Source organism: Aptenodytes patagonicus, chromosome 7, assembly GCF_965638725.1.
Source record: "Aptenodytes patagonicus chromosome 7, bAptPat1.pri.cur, whole genome shotgun sequence".
NCBI lineage: Eukaryota > Metazoa > Chordata > Aves > Sphenisciformes > Spheniscidae > Aptenodytes > Aptenodytes patagonicus.
Window position 1 is genome coordinate 29,988,398 of NC_134955.1, and position 21,063 is coordinate 30,009,460.

At 40.2% G+C, this 21,063-nt stretch overlaps 2 protein-coding genes across 3 annotated transcripts; one reads left to right on the forward strand and one right to left on the reverse strand.

Moving 5' to 3' along the window:
• Positions 1–232: 232 nt before the first annotated feature.
• OIP5 (Opa interacting protein 5) lies at positions 233–6,407 on the reverse strand. Its single transcript, XM_076344617.1, is given in 6 exon segments — positions 233–2,535; positions 2,537–2,623; positions 4,023–4,104; positions 4,649–4,771; positions 5,765–5,831; positions 6,113–6,407. Coding segments are annotated over 6 exon segments (690 nt in total). The 5' UTR covers positions 6,393–6,407; the 3' UTR covers positions 233–2,484.
• Positions 6,408–6,763: 356 nt separating this feature from the next.
• Positions 6,764–20,978, forward strand: NUSAP1 (nucleolar and spindle associated protein 1). 2 transcript variants are annotated; one of them, XM_076344618.1, is made up of 12 exons: positions 6,764–6,903; positions 8,429–8,494; positions 9,581–9,772; positions 10,459–10,633; positions 12,416–12,505; positions 13,249–13,361; positions 14,066–14,131; positions 14,320–14,507; positions 16,701–16,885; positions 17,877–17,987; positions 18,568–18,679; positions 19,004–20,978. In XM_076344618.1, exons 1-12 carry the CDS (start codon positions 6,811–6,813, stop codon positions 19,089–19,091), a joined length of 1,479 nt encoding a protein of 492 aa, XP_076200733.1. In that variant the 5' UTR covers positions 6,764–6,810; the 3' UTR covers positions 19,092–20,978. The 2 variants fall into 2 exon arrangements, with proteins under 2 accessions (XP_076200733.1, XP_076200734.1); XM_076344619.1 differs by having other exon boundaries at positions 16,701–16,873.
• The last annotated feature ends 85 nt before the right edge of the window (positions 20,979–21,063 follow it).

A 21,063-nucleotide genomic window follows, 5' to 3' on the forward strand; every position in this document is an offset into this window, starting at 1 on the left:
AAGATTAGAGAAATGTAGTTTAAAAGTTTACCAGCTATTGTTTAGCACATACATTACTTAGCATGAATTTAAACAAATAACGAGTAATGAGGAACCATTAAATTTAATGCTTCATAATGAATCGGGACCTAAGCAAGATAAACTGATGGGTTTTTTCTGCAAACATAATCTAAGGAAAAGAAGTGGGCTTATGACATATATTATACATGATCTGCACAATATATATTTCTGAATTTCAGCTTTTTTTATTTAAGAAGTTTCTTCTTTACAACTGAAAAGATAATATTAAAAAACCGTAACCGACAGCTTTCTTTTCTTTTTAAGGGTGGACACTTAGCTAAATGAAGCAAGACAATTTAGCACTATTATACACAGTATAGATGTAAAGTATATAGCAAGAAACAGCCTCAGTGCAGAAACCAGAACGAAAGGGCAAAAGTGAGTAGTCCCGTTATCATGTTTCTTAGACCAATGCAACAATAAAAGGGCTGTCACTTAGAAAGTAACACAAAGGTGAAGTTATACAATGGAAAACGTTTACCTGAGATGGGGAGATGCTGGCACAAAATGAGTTTAGTCAAAAGACCCCAGTTAAAGACCAACAGGCCCTTAAACATAATGCAGAAGTCACTGCACAACACAACTTTAAAAACTTCTTTGTTCTTAATAACAAAATAATCAAATACAGCAAATCCAAACTTCACATGAATATACAGTGACAACTGTTAAGAACAGCCTTCCAGTTAAGGGTTCAGGATAGAGCTCATTCTAGGGAGGATAACATTACAGGCAATGAAACAGATTTTGCAGGAGTGTAGCATGTACTTCAGGTAGTTACTTCTGATATCCTGGATTTAGCTGTCATTGAAAAGCACTGCATTTTTGCACACGCCTGTCAAATCTGTGAAACATAAACAATAAAAATTTAGATAGCATATAGTATTAGAATTTAACAGAGAGAGCCCCTCCTCTCCCTGCAGAATGGCTGTTGATATTCTATGTTACTGCTTAATCAGAATGAACTGAGACAACCCGGAACTCTTAATCAAAAAGCAGCACAGTGAACATCAGTAATAGTATAAGTACCAGCTGCCCACCTAAAGCCTCTGAGGTGCCTTGCTGTGAGTTTTGTCCCCTCTGCTCCAAGCCCATTACAAGAGCTATTTTACAAATAAAACAATTAAGACTATGAAATACAGGGCATACTGGCATCAGCAGCAACGGGGAGTGCAATCTGCCAATCATACATGGAAGCAGAAGTAAGGGAACAGAAAATTGCATCACTGAAATTAAGTTGATCAAGTAAATACAATCCTTTCTAGACTACTACAGACAACTACTAAACTTTATGGAAGGTTTAAAATATCAGCCCTTTAGGCAGAAAAAGAGAGAGGAAGAGACCCTTAATCTTCCAACTAACAAGAATAAGGTATAAAGATATAAAGGGGTAAGCAGTGTTCTTTCTTTTCCATCAAATTATTTTCTAGATGTTTGGAAAGAAGCAGAACCCATTCAAAACAGAGAGATCCCAATGAGTACCCGTTAGGTATTTTTTATGAAACACCTTGACTGGCCAAGGGAAGGCATCAGGCAGATCATCACAACTTCAGCAGAGCAGCGTTTCCCACGATTGAGCAGAAGTGAAGGAGAAGAAAATACTGTTCCTTGGCTTCACAGCTTCAGCCCCAGAAAGAAAGGCTCAAATCTGTTAAAGGCAGTTGCTCACAGCCGAAGCTTTGTGGAGCTGCCAGAACTTGACTCAGTCCTGTGCAGCCATGGGGCTGCACTTCCAGAGGACTTGGCAGGCACGTGGATTGCCCTTGAATTTGAAATCCAAAACCTTGTGCTCCAGCCAGCATTGTGCCATCCAGATTAATGCATTAAGCACACTGGGCAGCTTCTATGACATGCTAGCTTGCTCCATTTGCAGGCCACACACACAAGCAAATCTAAAAGAACTCATCAGGAGGCCATTTAGCAGTGCCTCACATAGCAGATGCAGCTAATGAGCCACTTGACCAACAGCTAGATGCCATTAACAATCTATATGAAAAGGTAGGACAAGAACTTCAGATCTCTGTGAGAACATTCAATTTATAATAGCACCTCTTAAGTCTTATCTTGTTAGTATGTTTTGTATAGTTCCAGAAACCTGATTTTAGTATTTCAGAGGCTGTTCTCCCCCTCCCCCCGAAGTCATTAGAGAGAATCAAAGTCACAGTTATACTGTCTCAGAGAGTGATGGGCTGCATGGGCGAGCTATTAATTTTTCCAAGCGTAACTTCAGTATGTCAGATTTTCAGGTGTTCCCCTTAGATTGAAGGGATGCACTTAAGCATCGGTTCTTTCTAGACACAGATAAAGTGACAGATCAACACTCAAACCTGTTCTGGTACATTGTTTCATCATAATGAACAAACTCAGCAGAGATGCAGAAAAAACTCCAGTGGTTCTTGAAAGCAGCATATTATTAGTTGACCCTGACTATTGCATATCCTGGCAGTAGGCCAACTGCATCTGATGCAGAGCTTTGCCTTTCTGCCACATTCTTTTGTTCCAGTTCCTCCAGCTTCTTCATCAGCAATTCTATGCGAACGTGGACCTCCACAAGCTTTTCCTTCAGCTAGAAAAAAAGAGAAATAAGAGTATTATAACTAGAGAAAAATGTCCTAACACTGGCTCTTTGAGTGATGTGCACCCCACTTCCAGTGGCTAAAGAGCAGCTGACTTTCAAGATGGAAAATTATACTGGGCTTTAATCTCTATGCGTGTACCTAGTACAGGCAAAACTGGCACCCAAAACAGAGGCCTGCGTTACAAAGAGGAGGTAGGTGAATGTGTGCCAGCATAACCCTTTTCAGAGATGTATGGAAATAATCTGCTTAAGGAGACAGTTGCTGGAGCCTTACTACGATCAATCCAATCTTTCCTAGTTAACTCATTACAAGTTTTCACACAGCCAGAGACCTTCTTTGACAATATCTGGACAGACTGTTTAATCATTAGCTTAGGAATACACATGGACAGTCCCTCAAAAATGTCATTTCCAGAGTCTGGGGTTTAAGTTAACACGTCTAGAGCACAAGAGTAAAATCCTGCTGACATTATGTCTCAAAAAGCAAAGACCACATTCTTGCACTCGTTCTAGTCAATAAGGAAACTCTCCACAGTCACATAATTTGTGTTTGCAATGAAGTGCTACCATTTTTTTACTTCAGAAAAACATGTCTCAACTTTAGAAGTCTTGCCTGGATAAGATTTTTGCATTTTAGCCTCACTTTACCTATAAAAACACTCTGATCTTATGGTAAGACACTGGAAGATGACTTTAAGGAAGACAAAACTTAAGAAATGTCACGGGCCCATTTCCATGCTTAGAACAGAAACTAAAAAAAGAAAAAAAAGTAAGGAACAAGTAAGCACATAAATACTGGATACACTGGCTGTCTCCTACACACAGTAACTTTATGAGCTATACGACAGACAATTTACTAAGTTAACAACTAAGTCACAGAAAAGAACATCCAATTTAAACACCAAAAAAGCAGGGAGGTTCTAGTGTTGTCTCTGAAACTACAAGTAAATATTGCCATGCTGTTTTAAGCTTACATAGCAATTTGTTAATTTGAAAGGGATTCTAGCACAGTTGTATTTATGGCTATTTTTTAAATTCTTCAACGGTGACTTATTAATTCTAGGGACAACACAAGTAGTAATACTTAGGCAAAGTCTGTCTAAGCGAGTCTTGTTTTTTTTCTTTTCAAAGTGTGGATATAAAAGGATAACGGACTTTTGCCAGAAAATTAGCTAGAACTGGATATGTTTTGCAGATAAGTGGTTCTAGAAAATGTTTTGCATGTCTCACGCATTTAAGTCAGTCACTGTATTTATTATAAGTCAGTATTTTCTCCATCTTATGCACCTAAAAAAAAAAAGTAATTGTATCAATATTTTTGGACTAATATCCAAAAGTATCAGCATTTTAAAAATATTTTCCATACAAATTAATGTAGAAACCTTACTTCCCGCAGTTGTTCCTTTAAGGTCACAGCAGGAAAATTCACCTTAGAAGCTTCTATTATCATTTGGTTTTTTAAGACATAACTGGAAAACAAAAGGAGAAAGGGAAAAAAACCCAAGAAAAACAGTTAAAAACCCCATGGTTGCATTCATTGTTTAAACAGATTATTTAAGATTTTAAAGCAGATACAAAGTTGTTGCCAGAAGTAGTCAATACATTATGAAAATATTAAAAACATAACAATGGTTTTACTTTGAAATCATAAGATCCTCTCACCACTAGCTATAAGTAATTTACAGTTTCTATAGTCAAGTCCTCAATCTATCACAGAACCACTTTGACACCTAACATTAGCTAAGCGAATCTGGAACTGAAGGAGATTTCAGTATTGCAAACAACTGAATTTAAACCTTGACATTACATGAGGACACTGAAAAAGTGCAAGGCAAATCAAATGGGGTCACGGCAACACAAACAATTTAAACATAGAGGATATTAAAATCCCACACCAATGCGCCCAGTCAAAAGTAAAGCTGCTTTTGTTAGCTGTAGGTTAGTTGTACACCCTGTTGTAATAACTTACAAATTCCCATGAAGCCACTGACCATAAGAATACAGTATACTCACCAGAGGATGCTGTCCTTGAAGAAACAGAAGAAGCCTCGGAGATACGCCAGGTCACTGGAGGCAGAATAAAGAATGAAGCCCACGATCAAGCCACACGATCGACAGGATAATGCATTGTAAGCACTAAAAGGAGAAAGGGAAAAGTATTATTAAACAGAAGCTTCTGAAACCATAGATACTGCATACTTGTCAGAGGACATCAAATCTTCAGTTCTATCAGGACAGCAAAACAAGACATAATAATGCTTTCTCCTTAAAGAAACAATACATACAAAGAGGACGTGAACATAAAGAGTTGAGCATGTTGTCCAAGAAATAATCTCTGTAATAAGTGAAGTTGCAATTAAGGAAGAAAATACACATCTTATTATCACAGAGCGGCTTAGGCTATACTACTCGAACATGATTTAACTGGCGAAACAATGCCTGTACCAGGCCATAGATGTGAAATTTCCTCCTGATGAAACAGATTATTGCCTCATGCAGAGAGAGGGGAAAAAAAAGGCAAATAAAAACCCAACCAAGTCTTATATTTAAAAAGTTCCCAGCCCTTATAGTTTGTAAAATAGCCTTTGAATATCATTTAAACAAACTACTGTTCTGTAAGTCCTCAGGTGATATTTACATCCTTCCCATCAGACTATCCCGAGTTACCAAACCTGTTGCTAACTGTATGCTTGTGAATAGAGCAGCAGAAGTTACTAATTTTCAATATTAAAAAAAAAAAAAATCCCAAAACCCCAAACAGAGATGCTTTAATTTAGGTAACAGACCTTTTAGGGAAGGAGCAGAAGAAAGAGACCTAAAGGCTAGGCTGCCTTTTACTGCATCGCTCAAATGTTCCTCTCCACCAACAAAGGTTAGAGCAGCCTAACTTTTGGTTTTGACAAAAATGAAAGCTACATACCTACAAAAGGTTTCTCCATCCGAAATGATGAAGCACGAGTACAAAAAGCACTTCGGAGTTTACCAAGCCCCTAAGAAACCCCAGCGCACAAGTCAGAGGGGCTCCTGGCTCCCAGCTTTGCAGAAGCCTCTTTTTGCCCACGCAATTTACCGTGGCGACTGTTCCCGGCAGGCCCGATGCCAAAAGCAAGGACTAGGTGAGCTACGCACCATCCCAGCAGGGCTCCCTCGAGGCCGATCATGAGCGAATCCTCCCAGGCCACATCGTTTGTGACTTCTGAGGAGGAAGAGAGACCCGCTGAACACCAGACCCCCCGGACCAGCCCCACCCCGGGCGTCCCCGACGGGCCCGAGGCACCCACCCCGCCGCCTCGGGACACCCAACGCGAAGCCGAGCCCAGACCCCCAGGGCCGGGGGAAGGTCGGCGGCCCTCCGGGGGCGGGGGCACGGGCACAGCACTGACTCGGCCCCACGCCCTCCCCGCGGGGCCCAGCCCTGCCCGGCGGCAGGCGGGGCCAGGCACCCCCCCGCCCCGAGGCCGCCAGGCGGGCACTGACTGAAGCAGACGAGGAGGCCGAGCCGCCGCCCCTCCTGCGCGCACAGATGCAGCGAGTCCCCCAGCACCGTCCAGCAGCCGCGGCACTGGAACACGGCGCAGTCCTCCGGCAGCGGCCCCTGCCGCCGCGGTGGCGACGCCGCCCCCGCGGCCGGCGGCGAGGAAGACGGCGACCGCAAGACCCACGCGGCAGCGGCGGGGGACGGCGGCCGCTCCACAGTGATGGCCCCGCCGGGCTGCGGGTCCTGGAAGAGCTCCTGCAGCTGCCGGCGCACCGCCATCTTCTCCCGCCCCGCGTTCGAGCGCGGCGCCCGCCTTCCCGGCCTCACAATTGGAGCGCGCTTCGCAGTCTGCGCTGCCATTGGGCAACGCATGCATCAATCGTCATCTCCCGAGACTACTGGGAAACGGGCCGCACCGAGTCATTCCGTTGCCCAATCAAGCAGCAGAGGGCAGGGCTTTCCCTCGCCGGGAGCGCCTGTGGCGTTTGAAAAAAAGCACGCCCCGGTGGCCGCGTCGCCATTGGTGGTTTCCGTGCCCTCCCCCCCCAGGCCCGACCCCTTTGCCTCGTCCAGCCAATGGCCTGGCGCGGCGGGCGAGTTCGAACGGCGGGGGCGGGGACAAGGCGCGCCCTGTCAGTTGAGCGCGAGATTCGAAGTGCGGCGGTTGGCGCCGGCGAGGCGGTGGGTCGGCGCTGCCATGGCGCTCTCCTCGCTCCAGCAGCTGGAGTCGCTGAAGTACGTCGAGCTCCAGCAGATCGCAAAGGCCGCCGGCCTGAAGGCCAACCTCCGGGTGAGGTGGGGGCAGCTGCCGGGGCTGGGAGGGAGCAGGGCCGTGGACCTGAGCGAGCGGCGGGTGGGGGGAGCTCTGGGTTCTCGCCCGCCCTCCGAAGAGCGGCCCCGGCTCTGGGACCTCCCGCTCTGCCCGGCCGAGAGCTGAGGGGAGTGGGTGTCGTGCCGGGAACGTGCCCCGCCCGTGCCCCCGGACGTTGTTCTCGTTTTGGGTACCGCGCTGACAGAGCCTTCAGTCCCCGTCCCTTCCTGGGGCTGGCGGCGGTGTTGGCAGGGACACAGCCCGGGCCTGCGGGGTGGCGGTGGTAGCTTTGCGCTGAAGCGGCCCTTCATCCGAAAAGACGCGTCCGGGTCGTTAGTTCCCGCCCGCAGCGCGAGGCGCTGTGTCCGTGCGCCTTCGTGACGGGCACACGCTGGAAGGAAAAGTTGGTTTTGCGGGGCTCCGTTTTTACGGAGGCCTCGAGAAGGGGAGGCGCGGGGCTACCCCGCGGGGTCCGCCCGCAGCTCTGCGAGCGCGTCCCTGCAGTGCTCAGCACCGCGGCGTCGGCAGCCTGCCGCCGGGCCCGGCTTGCCCCTGCCGCCGGGCCCGCCTATGTCCGCGACGGGTTACCGCGCTGCAACCCCCCGCGATGCGGATAGTTGTAGGGGTTTTTTTTACGACCAGGAATCGGAAGAATATTAACAATAGGGTGCCTTAAGGGACGGGACTGCGTGTGTTTGTTTACCAGTCGTGGTTAAGAACGAGAAATTTAAGCATGCACCCATCTCTTTTGCCTAGAGCTACAGATTTATGACGGTGGCCTGAACTCTCCTGGTAGGCACTGCCAGTAAATCACTCAGCAGCGGTCAGGCTGCTGCACTACCAGTGGGAGAGGGCATAAAGCCTTAAAAGAAAGAAGATCCACGATTTAGGTGGACAAAGGAACTCATTGTCCTGACAGGACTAAGACTTCTGCTTGGGGTTTTAGTTCTGGGTTATTTTGTTCTTAAACTTCTAGTTCAGATTTGATTTTATACTGACCTTTCCCATTAGGTATTTAAGAGTCTTTCATACCCTAAAATATCAATGATGTAATTTTATTGTTGTTATTTTATTGCTATTACTGTTGAATATATGTAAGGGATCAGAAGAATGCTTTGTGTGTAGTATGGGCAAGACAGAAGTTATTGCAGAAACTTGATACAATTTTAATTCATGTTCTGCTAGGCAGTGCTGCTAAAAACAGTCTCATTCGTCCTTGAACAATTAAACTTTCTGGAAAATAGACAGACCGGAAGAAACCTAGTCAAGGAAATTTGTCTTTGTGCCTCTGGAGAATATGCTACATATTCATCTGTGGCCTTAAGCGCTTTCTCTAATTTGACTGACTTGAATGAAGCTCTAGGCATGCCTTATTCCATTGGATTCAGGAAATGTTCTGCTTGTTTCTTGGATCAATTTATAGGACACTAGTTGGGTTTATGCAGTTTTTTGTTTGATGACTTAATGCAATATTTGGTTCTTCTTTGTTTTGATTTCTCTCCAGGCAGACAAATTGTTGAAAGCACTGAAGCAACAGTTTCATGGAACAAAACAAGAAAATGAAAATATGGTAATAGATGATAAATCAGCCATTCTTTTTAAGAGAGATGGATCTAACTTTGTAACTAGTAGAGCAGGGCATGTACTGAAGGTTGTTTTTTACCATGATGTGAACTGTAATAAAAATACTTTTTTTTCTTAACAGTGCCTTTAGTTTAATGCACTCATGTACTGGTAGAAACAGATGTGCTAATATTAGCTTTGAAGTGGCCTCCTATATGACCCACAGCTGATTTCCTTTCAGCTGCCAAAATTAGCAATGTATTTTTCAACATCTGTACAAAATTCTTCTCTGTGAACACTAACATTTAATTTCCATTGAACAAATCTTAATTTTTGCCTCTTTAGCTCCAGACACTAGCCAGTACCAAATATAAAAATATTTTATTCCTTTTGCACGCCTAGATGAAAGGTACTAGATACTCATCAGAAAGCATTTTGCACCTACTACAATTTACTTACACTGACACTGTAATGAAAGTGACACAATTGTGACATTTCCTTTATTCATCTCTTAACATTGTTTTCTTAACTTTTCTTTAAAGTTTTTCCTTCTGTAAGCTGAATTATTTTGTTGGGTATGGTGATGTTTTTTATGTTTTTGATAGAAAGTAAATTGGGATCTGCTTTTTCTAAAATACGTCTCCCTTTAAGTGCTTCCTTTAAAATCTTCTTTAAAGGTTTGAGGAACTAGTGTAAACCTTGTCAGCTTATTTTTAATTTTAACAAGCATGGAAGAGGCTCTGATTTTTTTCGTGAAGAGTATTCCACAGAAACGTACAGATCTGGGAGAGTCACAGCACCATGCAAGTCAGATTTCAAATATAAAGTATTAGTTTCTTATAATCTTATTAAAATGCTATATAATAAAACAACTGTAGGACTTCTTTTCAAAGTCTTCAAACAATGAGCTTTGATGTTTAGGGAAATCTCGATATTGCCAATTTCTTGATTACTATGCTACTAAATGGCATGCTACTGTTTTTCCTCTGTGTGAAATACTTTTTCCAGTAATAAAATTGAAACTGTCTCTTTGGAGTATCTAATTTATGTTTGTGTCGGATATGTTCCACATTATAGTATGTTTCTGCTACAGGACTCTGAAAAAAGTGCATCTGCTTCCATTGAATTGGATGAACTGAGCAATCAGGAGGAAATTATGCCTGATTCAGTGTGTTTTATTACAAAAAGACGTGGTAAAGAAAAGAAAATAAACAGAAAAAAGAGGAACTCCAATGAGGAAACTAATACCAGTGAAGAAAATGCAGGGCTTTCTGCTGAGAAAGAGGTGATTTGCATTGCTTGGCTTTGTGTGTTGGCCACCCCCCTTCCCCCTTCCCCAAGCATAATTTAAACACACTCCTCTCAGTGGGTTCTTTATTCATGGGTTGTATGACTGAGGGAGGGGAAGTTTCAAGGTGAGATGGGGGTAGAATTATTTTTTCTCTAGAATTACATGCAAGTAGTGAGTGAACTAAGAACTGTGTGAAAGACTTTTACTGATTTAGAGTTAGAGGAGGGAAATGAGAAGATGATGAGCATTAATGTGTTAGTGTTAGATAGAGAATTGTACAGTAACCAAAGCTACAATAGTAAAAAGTAACAGCCATTGAATTTATTTTTACTTGCAAATAATTAACTTTTGTCAATAAAGGCAACTTTATACTTAAATGTTAGAGCTGTGCTTTCTAGTATAGATCTGTTTGTGAAATAACAGGGTAAGTACTTCATAGGTTAATTCAGGTTGGATTTCAGAAAGTGTCTTGCTCGATCTCCTGATCAAAGCAGGGTCAACTATGAGGTTAGACCACAATGCTTAAGGCTTTATCTAATCTGACATTGGAAACCTCTAAGATGGAGGCTATGCAACCTCTCTGGGCAACCTGTTCCACTGACTGACTGTTCTCGGAACAACAGCCTTTCTTTATATTCAGTCGGAACAAACTGTTTAAATGAAGTATGTTTAAACTGCAGGAGCATTCTGAAATGAAAGAAAATGAAGTGCCTCAGGCTGAGCAAGAAAAGGGGCAGACAGTATTCCAAAACAAGGAACAAGTGACTAAAAAGAGAGCTATTGAGAATCCAGGGATGGGTACTGGTCAGAAAGAACAACCAGAGAAGACTTCTACTAAAAGTAATGGAGATGAATGTAAGTAGAAAATCCCAAAAAAGTAAGTTTAGTAATTTGTACTACTTAAAATGCACTTTTTAGTTATTTTATTGTGTCTGCAAAGATTTTTGTGGCATGTCTGGTGATCAGTACCTTATTTGGGGATAATGGAAAAAATCTGTCTAGTTTGAGTTTGTGTACTTGTTTGTTTAACATACCGTAACACGAATCCACAAATTCTGTAGTGTAGGAATTCTGCTGGCTTTGACTTCAGAACTCTGGACCTGATGTTTTTAGTGAAGGAGTTCTTGAAGGTCTGAGTGTATTTGAGTCTTGCACCTCATTTAGTATCAGTGCCTTTTGGAATACCTCTGAGATGCTACTCGTCTCCCTTAAAAAGTGGCAAGAAAGGGAGAGCTTCCTTCCTCATGCTTCGCTTTTCTTTTACTACAGATGAACAGGTTTTGTCACTTTCTTCCCAGGAGTAAAATTAGTAGAAAAGGACTTACAGACAGAATCCTTTAAAATTTGTTTAAACAGCCTAACAATATCTGAATGTATTACAGTGGATCATTTTTCTCTCTGGTGGCTTTTTTAGACCTTTAAACATGATGCCGCTGAAAATATGAATTCATTTCTCCCCCACTCCTTCGTGAATGCAGCTCACATGAAGAAATGAGTTTGTCTGCCCAATCTGATAATTTATTGATACTGTGGGTCTGTCAAATAAGATACATACTATTATTTGCTCCTGTTAGACTAAGTGTATGTAGTCCTCGAGCTGTATTATGGATATTCTTGCTGTTCAGTAGAATTTACAGGGACATTCTTATCGGAGGCCATCTATAATTTTCAAAGTAACTTAGAAAATGGGGATTTTCAATGAAGGTTCTTTAAAAAGCAGAAGCAATAGAATATGTAGAGGATGCTTTGGTTGAGGCAGCATTCATTCTGACAGTTGGCACAGTACTCATCTCCTCCTATAACTGTAATTGTGAGTATCTGGCTGCTTTCTGGTTTTTTGTTTTGTTTTTCTTTTTATCAGTAATTTCAGACAGTAAGAGCTGTGTGACAGAAAAATGCTATGTCTACATTTAGTGTTGAAAAGTTGATTTATTTATTTATTTATTTATTTTTCCAACAGCCCTCCATTATTTACTTCCAGTGAGGATTTCTTTCAATATGTTGAGGTCATCCAAGTTTACTTTAAAGGGGATGTGAATTAATAGAAAAGCAAATGTTTGCTTTCGATATGCAAATATTGAACTCTATGTGAAATCTTTACCTGATTTTTTTTTTTCTTAATAAAATAAAATTGATCGCTAAAATGTGAACATGAGCTTAATACTATACCTGAGAGCAGAGATGATAAAAAGAACTTAGACCCTGTGTATGTATATAAGGCAGTGGTAGAAAAGCTGTCCAAAAGGTATTTCTTCTTTTATCAACATTTAAAAAACACTAGCTTATTAAACAGATCAAGACCTGTGAATTTAAAGTTGATTTTGCTTACCATAAGCATAGTTGTCTTGTTAACTTCCCCTGTAAAATACTTTACTATCGAAAGAAAATAACCCAGTATGACTGTAAGATTCACGCTGGGCTTGTAGTTTGTCAAGATGCTGTTACTGACATCCCATTTAAAGGGCTTTTGAGAGACTTAGGACGTGTCTATTCCAGCTGATGTTTTTATTTCTCAAAACCTAAGCCCACTTGGAAGAGATAAGGTGTATTTTGGAACAAATACTTTTTAAAAGGTTGTGTTGACGTTAAAATATTTTCCAGTAGTTCTAACAATTTTTTCTAATCTTACTGTACCAGGTGATGCTCGTCATGCAGGAGGGAAGATCCCTTTATATGCAGGCCGTGCATCTAGGTCTGGGAAAACAGGAATGAAAGCTACTACACCAAGTAAGATAACCTACCATCTAGATGTATTGTCTGTGTGTGAACGGAGACTTGACTTACAGCTTTTTACAACCCAAATTTCCATTTCTGCTTGAAGAAGAGAACATCTTCTCTTTAAAAAGCAAGCAAACAAAAAAGTTCCCAAAGGTTACATTTTAAGATATATCTTCTAACTTGTAAATTCATAGTAGTAAATGACTCACATGTATGTTATAAAACTGGTTTATCAAACACTTTGATATCTTTTGTATATAATACTTGCATTTATGATTTTCAAAACAACGAAGAGCAGGAAGACGTGCTATTACTCCTGCTTGTTTAGTTTTAACTTTATAAATACTACTGTTGTGCCGTATTACTACATTTTAGCTTATTTTCATCACTTCGTAAAATACGTTTATTCATTTAAAATATGGAAGTATTTCTTTTTTTCTTTAACTGCAGAATTTGGGGGTTGGACTAGGTGATCTTTTAAAGGTCCCTTCCAACCAAACCGTTCTATGATTTTACAATTCTGCAGAGCATGCACCAGGTGACTGGCTATGTAGCTGGTGAAGTAGATTCTATTTCATACTGTTTGGTTACCTGTGTATGTACAGCCTTTAACTAGAGGGATAAGTCTTTTTTTTTTTTTTTTGAGGCCATAACGATAGGTGTTGCAAGATTCTTCTATTAAGCTCCTAAGGAAGTTGACTACTTATCAGATATGTGACTCTTCTTTTTTTTTTTTTTTTGAACTTCTTAAGACTTTAAAAAGTTGCATGAGGCTCACTTCAAGAAAATGGAATCTATTGCTGACTACATTGAGAGGAAAAAAAAAGTGATTGAGAACTGCAGCAGTTCTCTCAACGAAGTCAAGGTAAGCGATAACACAGGAAGATATCCATTGTTCCCGTATTCGTTTATCTCCAGTCTCTTTAGAGCAGTAAGTGGCTGGTCGTGTGTACATGCAGTGGAATGTTACGATCAGTGAAATTTAACTGCAGTCCTATATAACTAGTTATATATAGTTATTTGTATGTAACTTGTATAGTTATATAAGTTTTTACATATTAACTATTTATAGCCACACACTGTTATAGGAACCAACAAATAACTTGTCAGTTTTGAGTAAAAATAAGTATGTCACAATAACTTTTATGAAGGATCTCCTGGAGCCTTTGCTTACAACTGTTTGAATTGCTGCAGAACTTAACCAAGGGGATGGGTTATTCCTCAAAAAGTAGGAATTAAATATTAAGTTCCTCTTTTGTGCCTTAAAGAACCATTGTCCAATGACTGCATATGACTGTCCTTTAAAATATATGCGATGTATGTTGTTCTCGGTGGCCCCGATCCTCAGTTTTTTGTATTTCATGCTTGCATGGGTGAAAGCTGCTAATAGGGCCTCTTTCGGAGTGTGGCAGACCTTAGAAAAGTGACAGTAATGTGTCAATGAATATATGAATGAATAAGTCAATGGATGTGTCAAAACAGTAACACTGAAACTCCTGAACACTACATGTCTCTTTTCTATGGCATACAGTGTATCAATGCACACTTAAGACAAATTACTTTTGGCAGGTGCTGGCCAAAAAATCGAGTCACTTAAGAGCATCAGAAAAAGGCACTCCACGTAACAATTCTAAGGTATGTGTTTTCAGATCAGCATAATAATGATAAAACTACTGATGTTTAAAATACGTTTTTAAAGGGAAAAAAAGAGGAAAACTGAAGAGACTGCATGCTTCTAATTCACTGTGTATTTTCCCTTCCTCTTAGTGGCTTTTCTGATAAATTTTTATTAGTGTGCTAACTCATGATTTGCTTTTCCCTAGAAACAAACCAGTGGCAAAACATTTTTATTCAGCCCAAATCCAGAAAGAGGCAGATTCTCCGCCACCTGCACTCCTAGTAACCTCCGGCGCTCACCACGCAGTTCTCTGAACGCTGCCAATCGGAGTATTTTATCTAGGAAATCTTCATTTAATCCTTCTGTCCTTTCAACAACCAAAATGAATGTCAGGTAAAAAGAACAAACCAAAACGACTGGTGAGCAATTTAGTATGATACACATGAAATAATGAACACTGACTGTGATTTGACTACATTATTCCTATTCCAAACATGAATGACATGAGACTTCTTGTGATTACTAACTTTCAGCCTAGCTTTATGGCTGGTTTAAGCCTTACTGTGCTACTACTACCTTGATTCTTCACTTTCATGTCTGATGGTAGAGGAGTCTTGCCTCTCTTTCAGCTTTCATTTTGCTAAACCAGCCAAGCCAAATTATTTTTCTTCTCTTACTGTGTTAGGTTTTCCATTTTGTCAGGTAACCTAATAGTCTCTGTTATATCTGAATTAATTTATCTTTGAGATTACTTAACCAGAACTGTATGTGGTATTCCAAGTGAGTCTCGCAATGGACTCATCATTTGGGGGTGTTTTTGGGTACTCTCTTTTCCTTTTCTCTCCCCTTCCCCTTCCATGTCAGAGCAGAGGCTCATCTTGTGATTGACTACTATAAGCGCGTTGTTTCTAGCAGTTGGGAACCGAGTTGACACCAGAAAGTCGTGATGAATTGCTAAATGAATGAGCTCATACTCAAGGCTGTTAAACCTCATCTCACTTCCTTTTAAAACAGCAGACGCCCTTCATTATTCCTACACAGTAATCTAATGCTCTATTATGTTAATATTTCCTGAACTTTTGTTAAATTTTTTTAGCTTATTACTAATTTTTCTAAAGTCTTGAACAAAAAACCTTTTAAAAGAAGGAATCAAAAGGACGGTCCATGTGGTACTCCATTGATAAATGCCCTTTTGCCCAGTTTTCTTTTCAGTGAAAGTCCTTGTCTCTACTATTTCTTTGTCGGTTTCTAACTATTGTACTAATTCCAACTTTATTCAGTTTACTTAACTTTCCATAGTGACTGAAGTTCAGATTTAGACATTCTATAATTTACCCATATCCTCTTCCCCCAGCTGACAATATCTGGTTAATCTCAGGTCTCAGTTGTGTTACTTTCTATTTTTCTGATAACCTTCACTTCTCAACGTTTGCATGCCAAGGTTATAGCTGCTGGGACTTTTTTGTCCCAGAATAAAGTGTGTGTGTGGTGGTGGTGGTGTTGTTATTAAGTCAGGTAGTGCGACTTCTAATATTGACAAGTCCTAATAAATAATTATGGGATTTGTAGTTTTTGCATGCGGTTCTTTTGCTATTCAAAGGTCAAGATTACAGATTCCTTGTAAAATCAAGCTCATAATCTTACTGGCCTTGTTCCTACTTTGAATGTGCTATCTTTGATTTCAATAGCTAACAACAAATGAAAACAATATTCATTCTGCCTCTGGTTGGATGATCTTTATTGTCGTTACTGCAGCTCTACTTGATTCTTAGCAATACGTAAACCAAAACAACACGTCTAGAACTCGCTTCCATTCCATTTGTCCAGAGATGTGCTGATGTGGATCTTGCAAGCTGCACTTCATAAACTTTCTAGCCCTCAAAACATAGCGTTCTTCAACATTTACTCACTTACTCACTGTCTTTCCATATCTTGCAGGCTGTCAGCTTATTCTCAGTACCTTTTTGATAAGGCTTCATGCAAGATTTTGAATTTTCTTTCATATGTTTATATATATGTACACATATACATATGTATACACACACATATATGTTAAAAAATGTGTGTATATACACACACATACATACAGCACATGTGTGTGTCTTGGTATGCAGGTAACTTGCGTGTTTTGACTAAAATTTCCAGCTTTGTCCTCTTGTAGATCTTTGAGTTCTGTTAGTTAATTTTCTTTTAGTTTTTCTTAATTTGAATCTTCATATTAACAATATTTATATATAATGTTCAGAATGTTTTACTACAGAATCCACATCTAAAGTAAATCATATCTGTTGGTGAAGAAATCTACTAGCTTATTACATCCAAATAGATTTGCTCTCCAAAATAACAAGAAAGTCAGTTCTTTGCAATTCCTAATATTACTTACTGCTATTGATGATGGCTCATAACTTGAAAACTGTCAGCAAAGGTATTTTTAGTGCAGTTTATGCATAAGCTGTGAACATCTTATACACAGTAAAGCTTTCTACCTGTAAGAAAGGTAGAATGCAGAACCTTCTGTATTCTGTCACGTTGCTTACATTCCTTGTAGATGACTGATTTTATCTTCATATTTCTAACAATTTTCAGGTTCTCAGAAGCCACAAAAGATAATGAGCATAAACGCTCTCTTACCAAGACTCCATCTAGAATGTCTCCATACTTGGAGATCTGCACACCTGATAGCCAAAAGAGCTGCAAAGTAATAAGTCGGCAAAACAGCAAGGGAAATGCAAGAAATAACGATCTCAGTGAATCAAAGGGTAAAGTGGATGGTAATTATTTGGCTTTTTCAGATCATGACCTTTGTCTCATTGAATTGTTATATAAATTTTTTATAACCTAATGTCATATAGACCCAGGTTTTAATTTCATTCTCTAATTTATGACTGATTCTTTAGAAACTGCAGTAGTTTCTTTGTTTCCTTTGGTTTCCAGTGTTTTGACTAAAATGGTTAGGTGCTAAGACTTAAACACAGGTACCTAGCTACCTACAGAAAAGCCTAATATAGGATGTAGGGGATAGAAATCGTTCTAGACCTTTAGGGACTACATAGCAAAAGATTCATATAACAGGTACAGGGAGATGTTATCTGTGGCGAGAGGAGTTCCCGATGCCTTCTCAGAGGTCTCATTCTCCTTGCGGGATTGGCATGCACCAGGCTTCTAGCTGTGTTTTAGGACAACCTGTTATTAGCCTCAGCAACCCTGATTAACTCAGGAACTAAAGCTCTGTATGAAAAAGCAGAAGTCTTCTGATTACTAACGATCTCTGCACCAGCACAGCTCTGCTATCTAACAGTTGATGCCCTAACATGGCAGGTACATTACCACAGGTCAAGAACCCAGAGCTGCCTGTCTTGCTGTGTGACAATACTGATTTTTTTTTTTAGGGGGAAAGAAAAGTTCCACTGCTGATCAGAAGCTGGTGTGTTCCGGAAGAATGCTTCTGTCTTTAATATGAAAATCCATTTGGTTCCAAATAAGCATTTGCTCTGAAGGACTAGAAAAATACATGGAGCTATATATGCTACTGCATAGCATAATCAGAGCAAAAGGGCTAATGCTCTACAACCCTTGCTCTCTCCAGACCTGAAAGCTCCCTATTTCTAGTGCAATTCTGTCTTTAGAGGCAGCAGATGGTAGCATTTAACGGCTCTTTGGTCTTGATAGTGGTAAGGTGGTCTTCACAGGCACTCTCCAACTTGCTGTGTACAGTGGTTCTTGCTACTATAATTAAGTGTGATATCTTGATGCCTTTTGTAGTTATCACTCCCTTCAAGTTTGCAGCTCACTCTGCAGAACCCACAAGCACAAAGAAGACATTTGATCTCAAAGCAAGTCTCTCAAGGCCGCTTCGGTATCAGCCACATAAAGGTACCGTGATCCTGTGCAGTGTTGGTCATAGCCCTTGTACTTAGCTCTCATAAAGTAAGGCATTGATACAAACCATGATACAGCAACGTTTTCAGTCTCTTTTCCTGTCCCTTTCCCTTCCTCTCTGGATTCCCACACAGTTTGTGGACTGATGTTAAATTTCTACCTAATATGTGCTTTAAGAGCCTCCCTACTGAAGAATAAGTCTTTATGACCAAAAGCCCATAAACATCCTTGTATTCCACTGAATAGATGAATGTACAGGCAATATGAGATACTCCTTTACCAAATGAGGCTTATTTTTATTTCATTTTTTTAAAAAGTGCACTGTTGTGTGAGAAGCTGAATTTTGTGTGGTGAGTGTTACTTTTAAGTACAATCACCTGTTACTACTTAGAGAAAAACTATTTGTAGGGGAATGGGCTGGTGAAACTGATAATACAGCTGAAGAGACATTTCATCTTGAAGTCAACCAGCAACAAAAACAGGCTAGCTAGTATAAAAATTCACGGTTAGATGTTAAGCACACAATTACTAAACTAGTAATTCAGTAGTCTGTCTTTTTGCCCCTAAATTGTAGGACGACTAAAACCTTGGGGAGAATTTAAAGAAAATACTGTCCTAAATAAGTCTGTTGGTAGCAACATCTCTTCACATAAGAAAGATTACAAACAGCCGCATCTCCAGACAAGGTTAGTACACCGTTCACTTTTTATGAGTAGTGTTATTTAAAATAATATGACGACTCATTTGTCTTTTTAGGATTTAAATATGCAGTTCAGGAAAGAATACTTCTATATTAAAGCAATTTTTGCCTCCAACTTCTGTCTCCAGCAGAAGTATTTGCCTGAATGTTTGGATTCAGTCCCAAACGGAACTGTTCTCTCTGCCCATGGCAAATGCAGCACGCTGGTTAAATAGATGTTAAGCCTTGGCCAGCTTCAGATTCTTTTGGTTGCTTGTCTCTCTACCTTTGATATTACTTGACGTGGCCTGTCTCTCTTTTTCCCCTTCAGGGAAGAAAGGCGTGAGAAACATGAGCAAGAGAGAAAAAAGAAAAAGGCTCAGGCTCTCGGAAACCGCAGAGGACTATCTGTGGGTTAGGAGGAATAAGAAGTCTCTAAGAAATCACTGTAAATACCGTTCCTGTCATGTAAATATTTGTGCTGTCTGTGTATGGTTCGGGTTGCTGTTGGCTAGTGGAATCCAGAGAGCGTTGAATGAGACCTTAAAATGCATCTGAGCTTAATGTTTTAGTGATCAACTTCTCCAACAAGATGAGAGCTCTAAACTTGTAGGAGCTTAGAACTCTCTCTAGTTGCTTAATAATGTTTTCGTTTAACTAAAAGATGTTAAAGGAGAAAATGTAAGCAGAAGAAAGATGCTCAAGAAGCCTCCTTGCAACTTAGGACAGACTTCTCCATCAGAATGCATTTGTTACCCACTGGAACGCACACTTGGAAAGCAAGCTTCAAAATGCTCCACTGGTAAATCACAGGAGTTGGAGGTGTCTGCTTGCCCTGCTCTCCAAATCAATCCTTAATTTCTACAACTGTTACAGTAATTATTCAGCATTTCTAATTGCATGCCTATGACGTAGGGAAAGAAGAAAAAATATGCAAGCTCTCTGGAAAACTAAAAGCTTACAGCATAACATAACTGTAAAACACAGTATTTTAAAAAAGTCACAACTGAAAAGTGGCTTTACAGATTACCAACTGGATGCTTTGAACAGTTAAGGTTGTTCTGTTCCTTTCCATGGTAAATAGCAGACGTTAACAAAATTCTTCTGCTTTTCATCTCTATGATGCTTAAAAGAGGTTATAGTAGTGTTGAGGCACATTCAATACCTTAGATTTAAAAACTGTTGTTATTGTTACTTTTAAAAATACATAGAAAAGCTGTCTGGATTTATTATGGATGGAACTGGAAAGGTAACTTTTAGCAGTTGTCATCTCAGCTAGAATTTTGAGCAAATAATTGTTTCAGTGAATTTAGTGTCCTAAAAATATATGCTGAAATGTCAAGAACAATCAATTTTTTTAATATAAACTCAAGGGGGGGAAATAAATATTTTGTATATATCCTGTTTATCACTGATTATATCTAGTGTACTATGTATAACTACCTCCTTAGTGTAGCACTAGTTTTGTTCACACTTGTATTTACTACTTGGTGTCTTTTTTTGTGACAAGTTTTCCTTACCGATTAGCCTGCCTACCACTTTATAAAAGCACATTTGTTCTGGTATCTTTAGAAGTGATAACCATCACTCCTCTTTTGCTCTTAAGCTATTGAATTCCATGCAAGAGGAAGATGGTAGTACAAGACACTGCTTCAGCTTGCTTTATTGTCACCTCTTCCATATAAAATATAGGTACATTTAATATTGGTAAAGTACACTTAAACAAGGTCACCGCGGAGGCGGTCAGTGCTTTGATTAGACTGGGTTTGTGACAGCTGAAAGGAAACCATTCAGCACTTGTTCTTTAAAGTGTTTCTTAAATTACTGAAAAACAGACTTCTCAGAAAAAGGGAGGTAGTGAGCTTCTGTGCCGCCAGCTGAGGCTGTGACTTCGTACCATACAGACAAGTTAAGCTAATTGCACACATCAGCAAGGTGTGATCCCATCTCCCCTGTAATGGTGCTAATCGAGCTGAGTGCCTCCTCAGGGAACAGACAGTGATGGGGGGTTTCCCCCCAGCCCAACCCTGGAGCGCTACTTCTGTTCAGCAGCCTTAGCCCTATAAAGCGGTAGGACTCATCAACAAAAAGCCAAGCCCACTGCACAGCTACTGTTTCAATCTTGGCAGTGGCAGCTTTTTTTTTTTTTTTTTTTTTAAGTTATTCAAAGGGGCCAAAGCTAAAGACTGAAATACATCTGCCTTTTCCACTTCGGGTGCTGCTCTTTGTAAATTTCAGCAGCTGAGTCACACTTAAGCACCATTCCTCAGGGTATTCATTCTCATCATACTTTTTCCAGTTTAAAACTAGTGGATATCAGCGTTTTACAATTGTCTACAAACCATATAAGGTAGAAAATAAAATTGTTGTACAAAAAAAACCTACACCAAG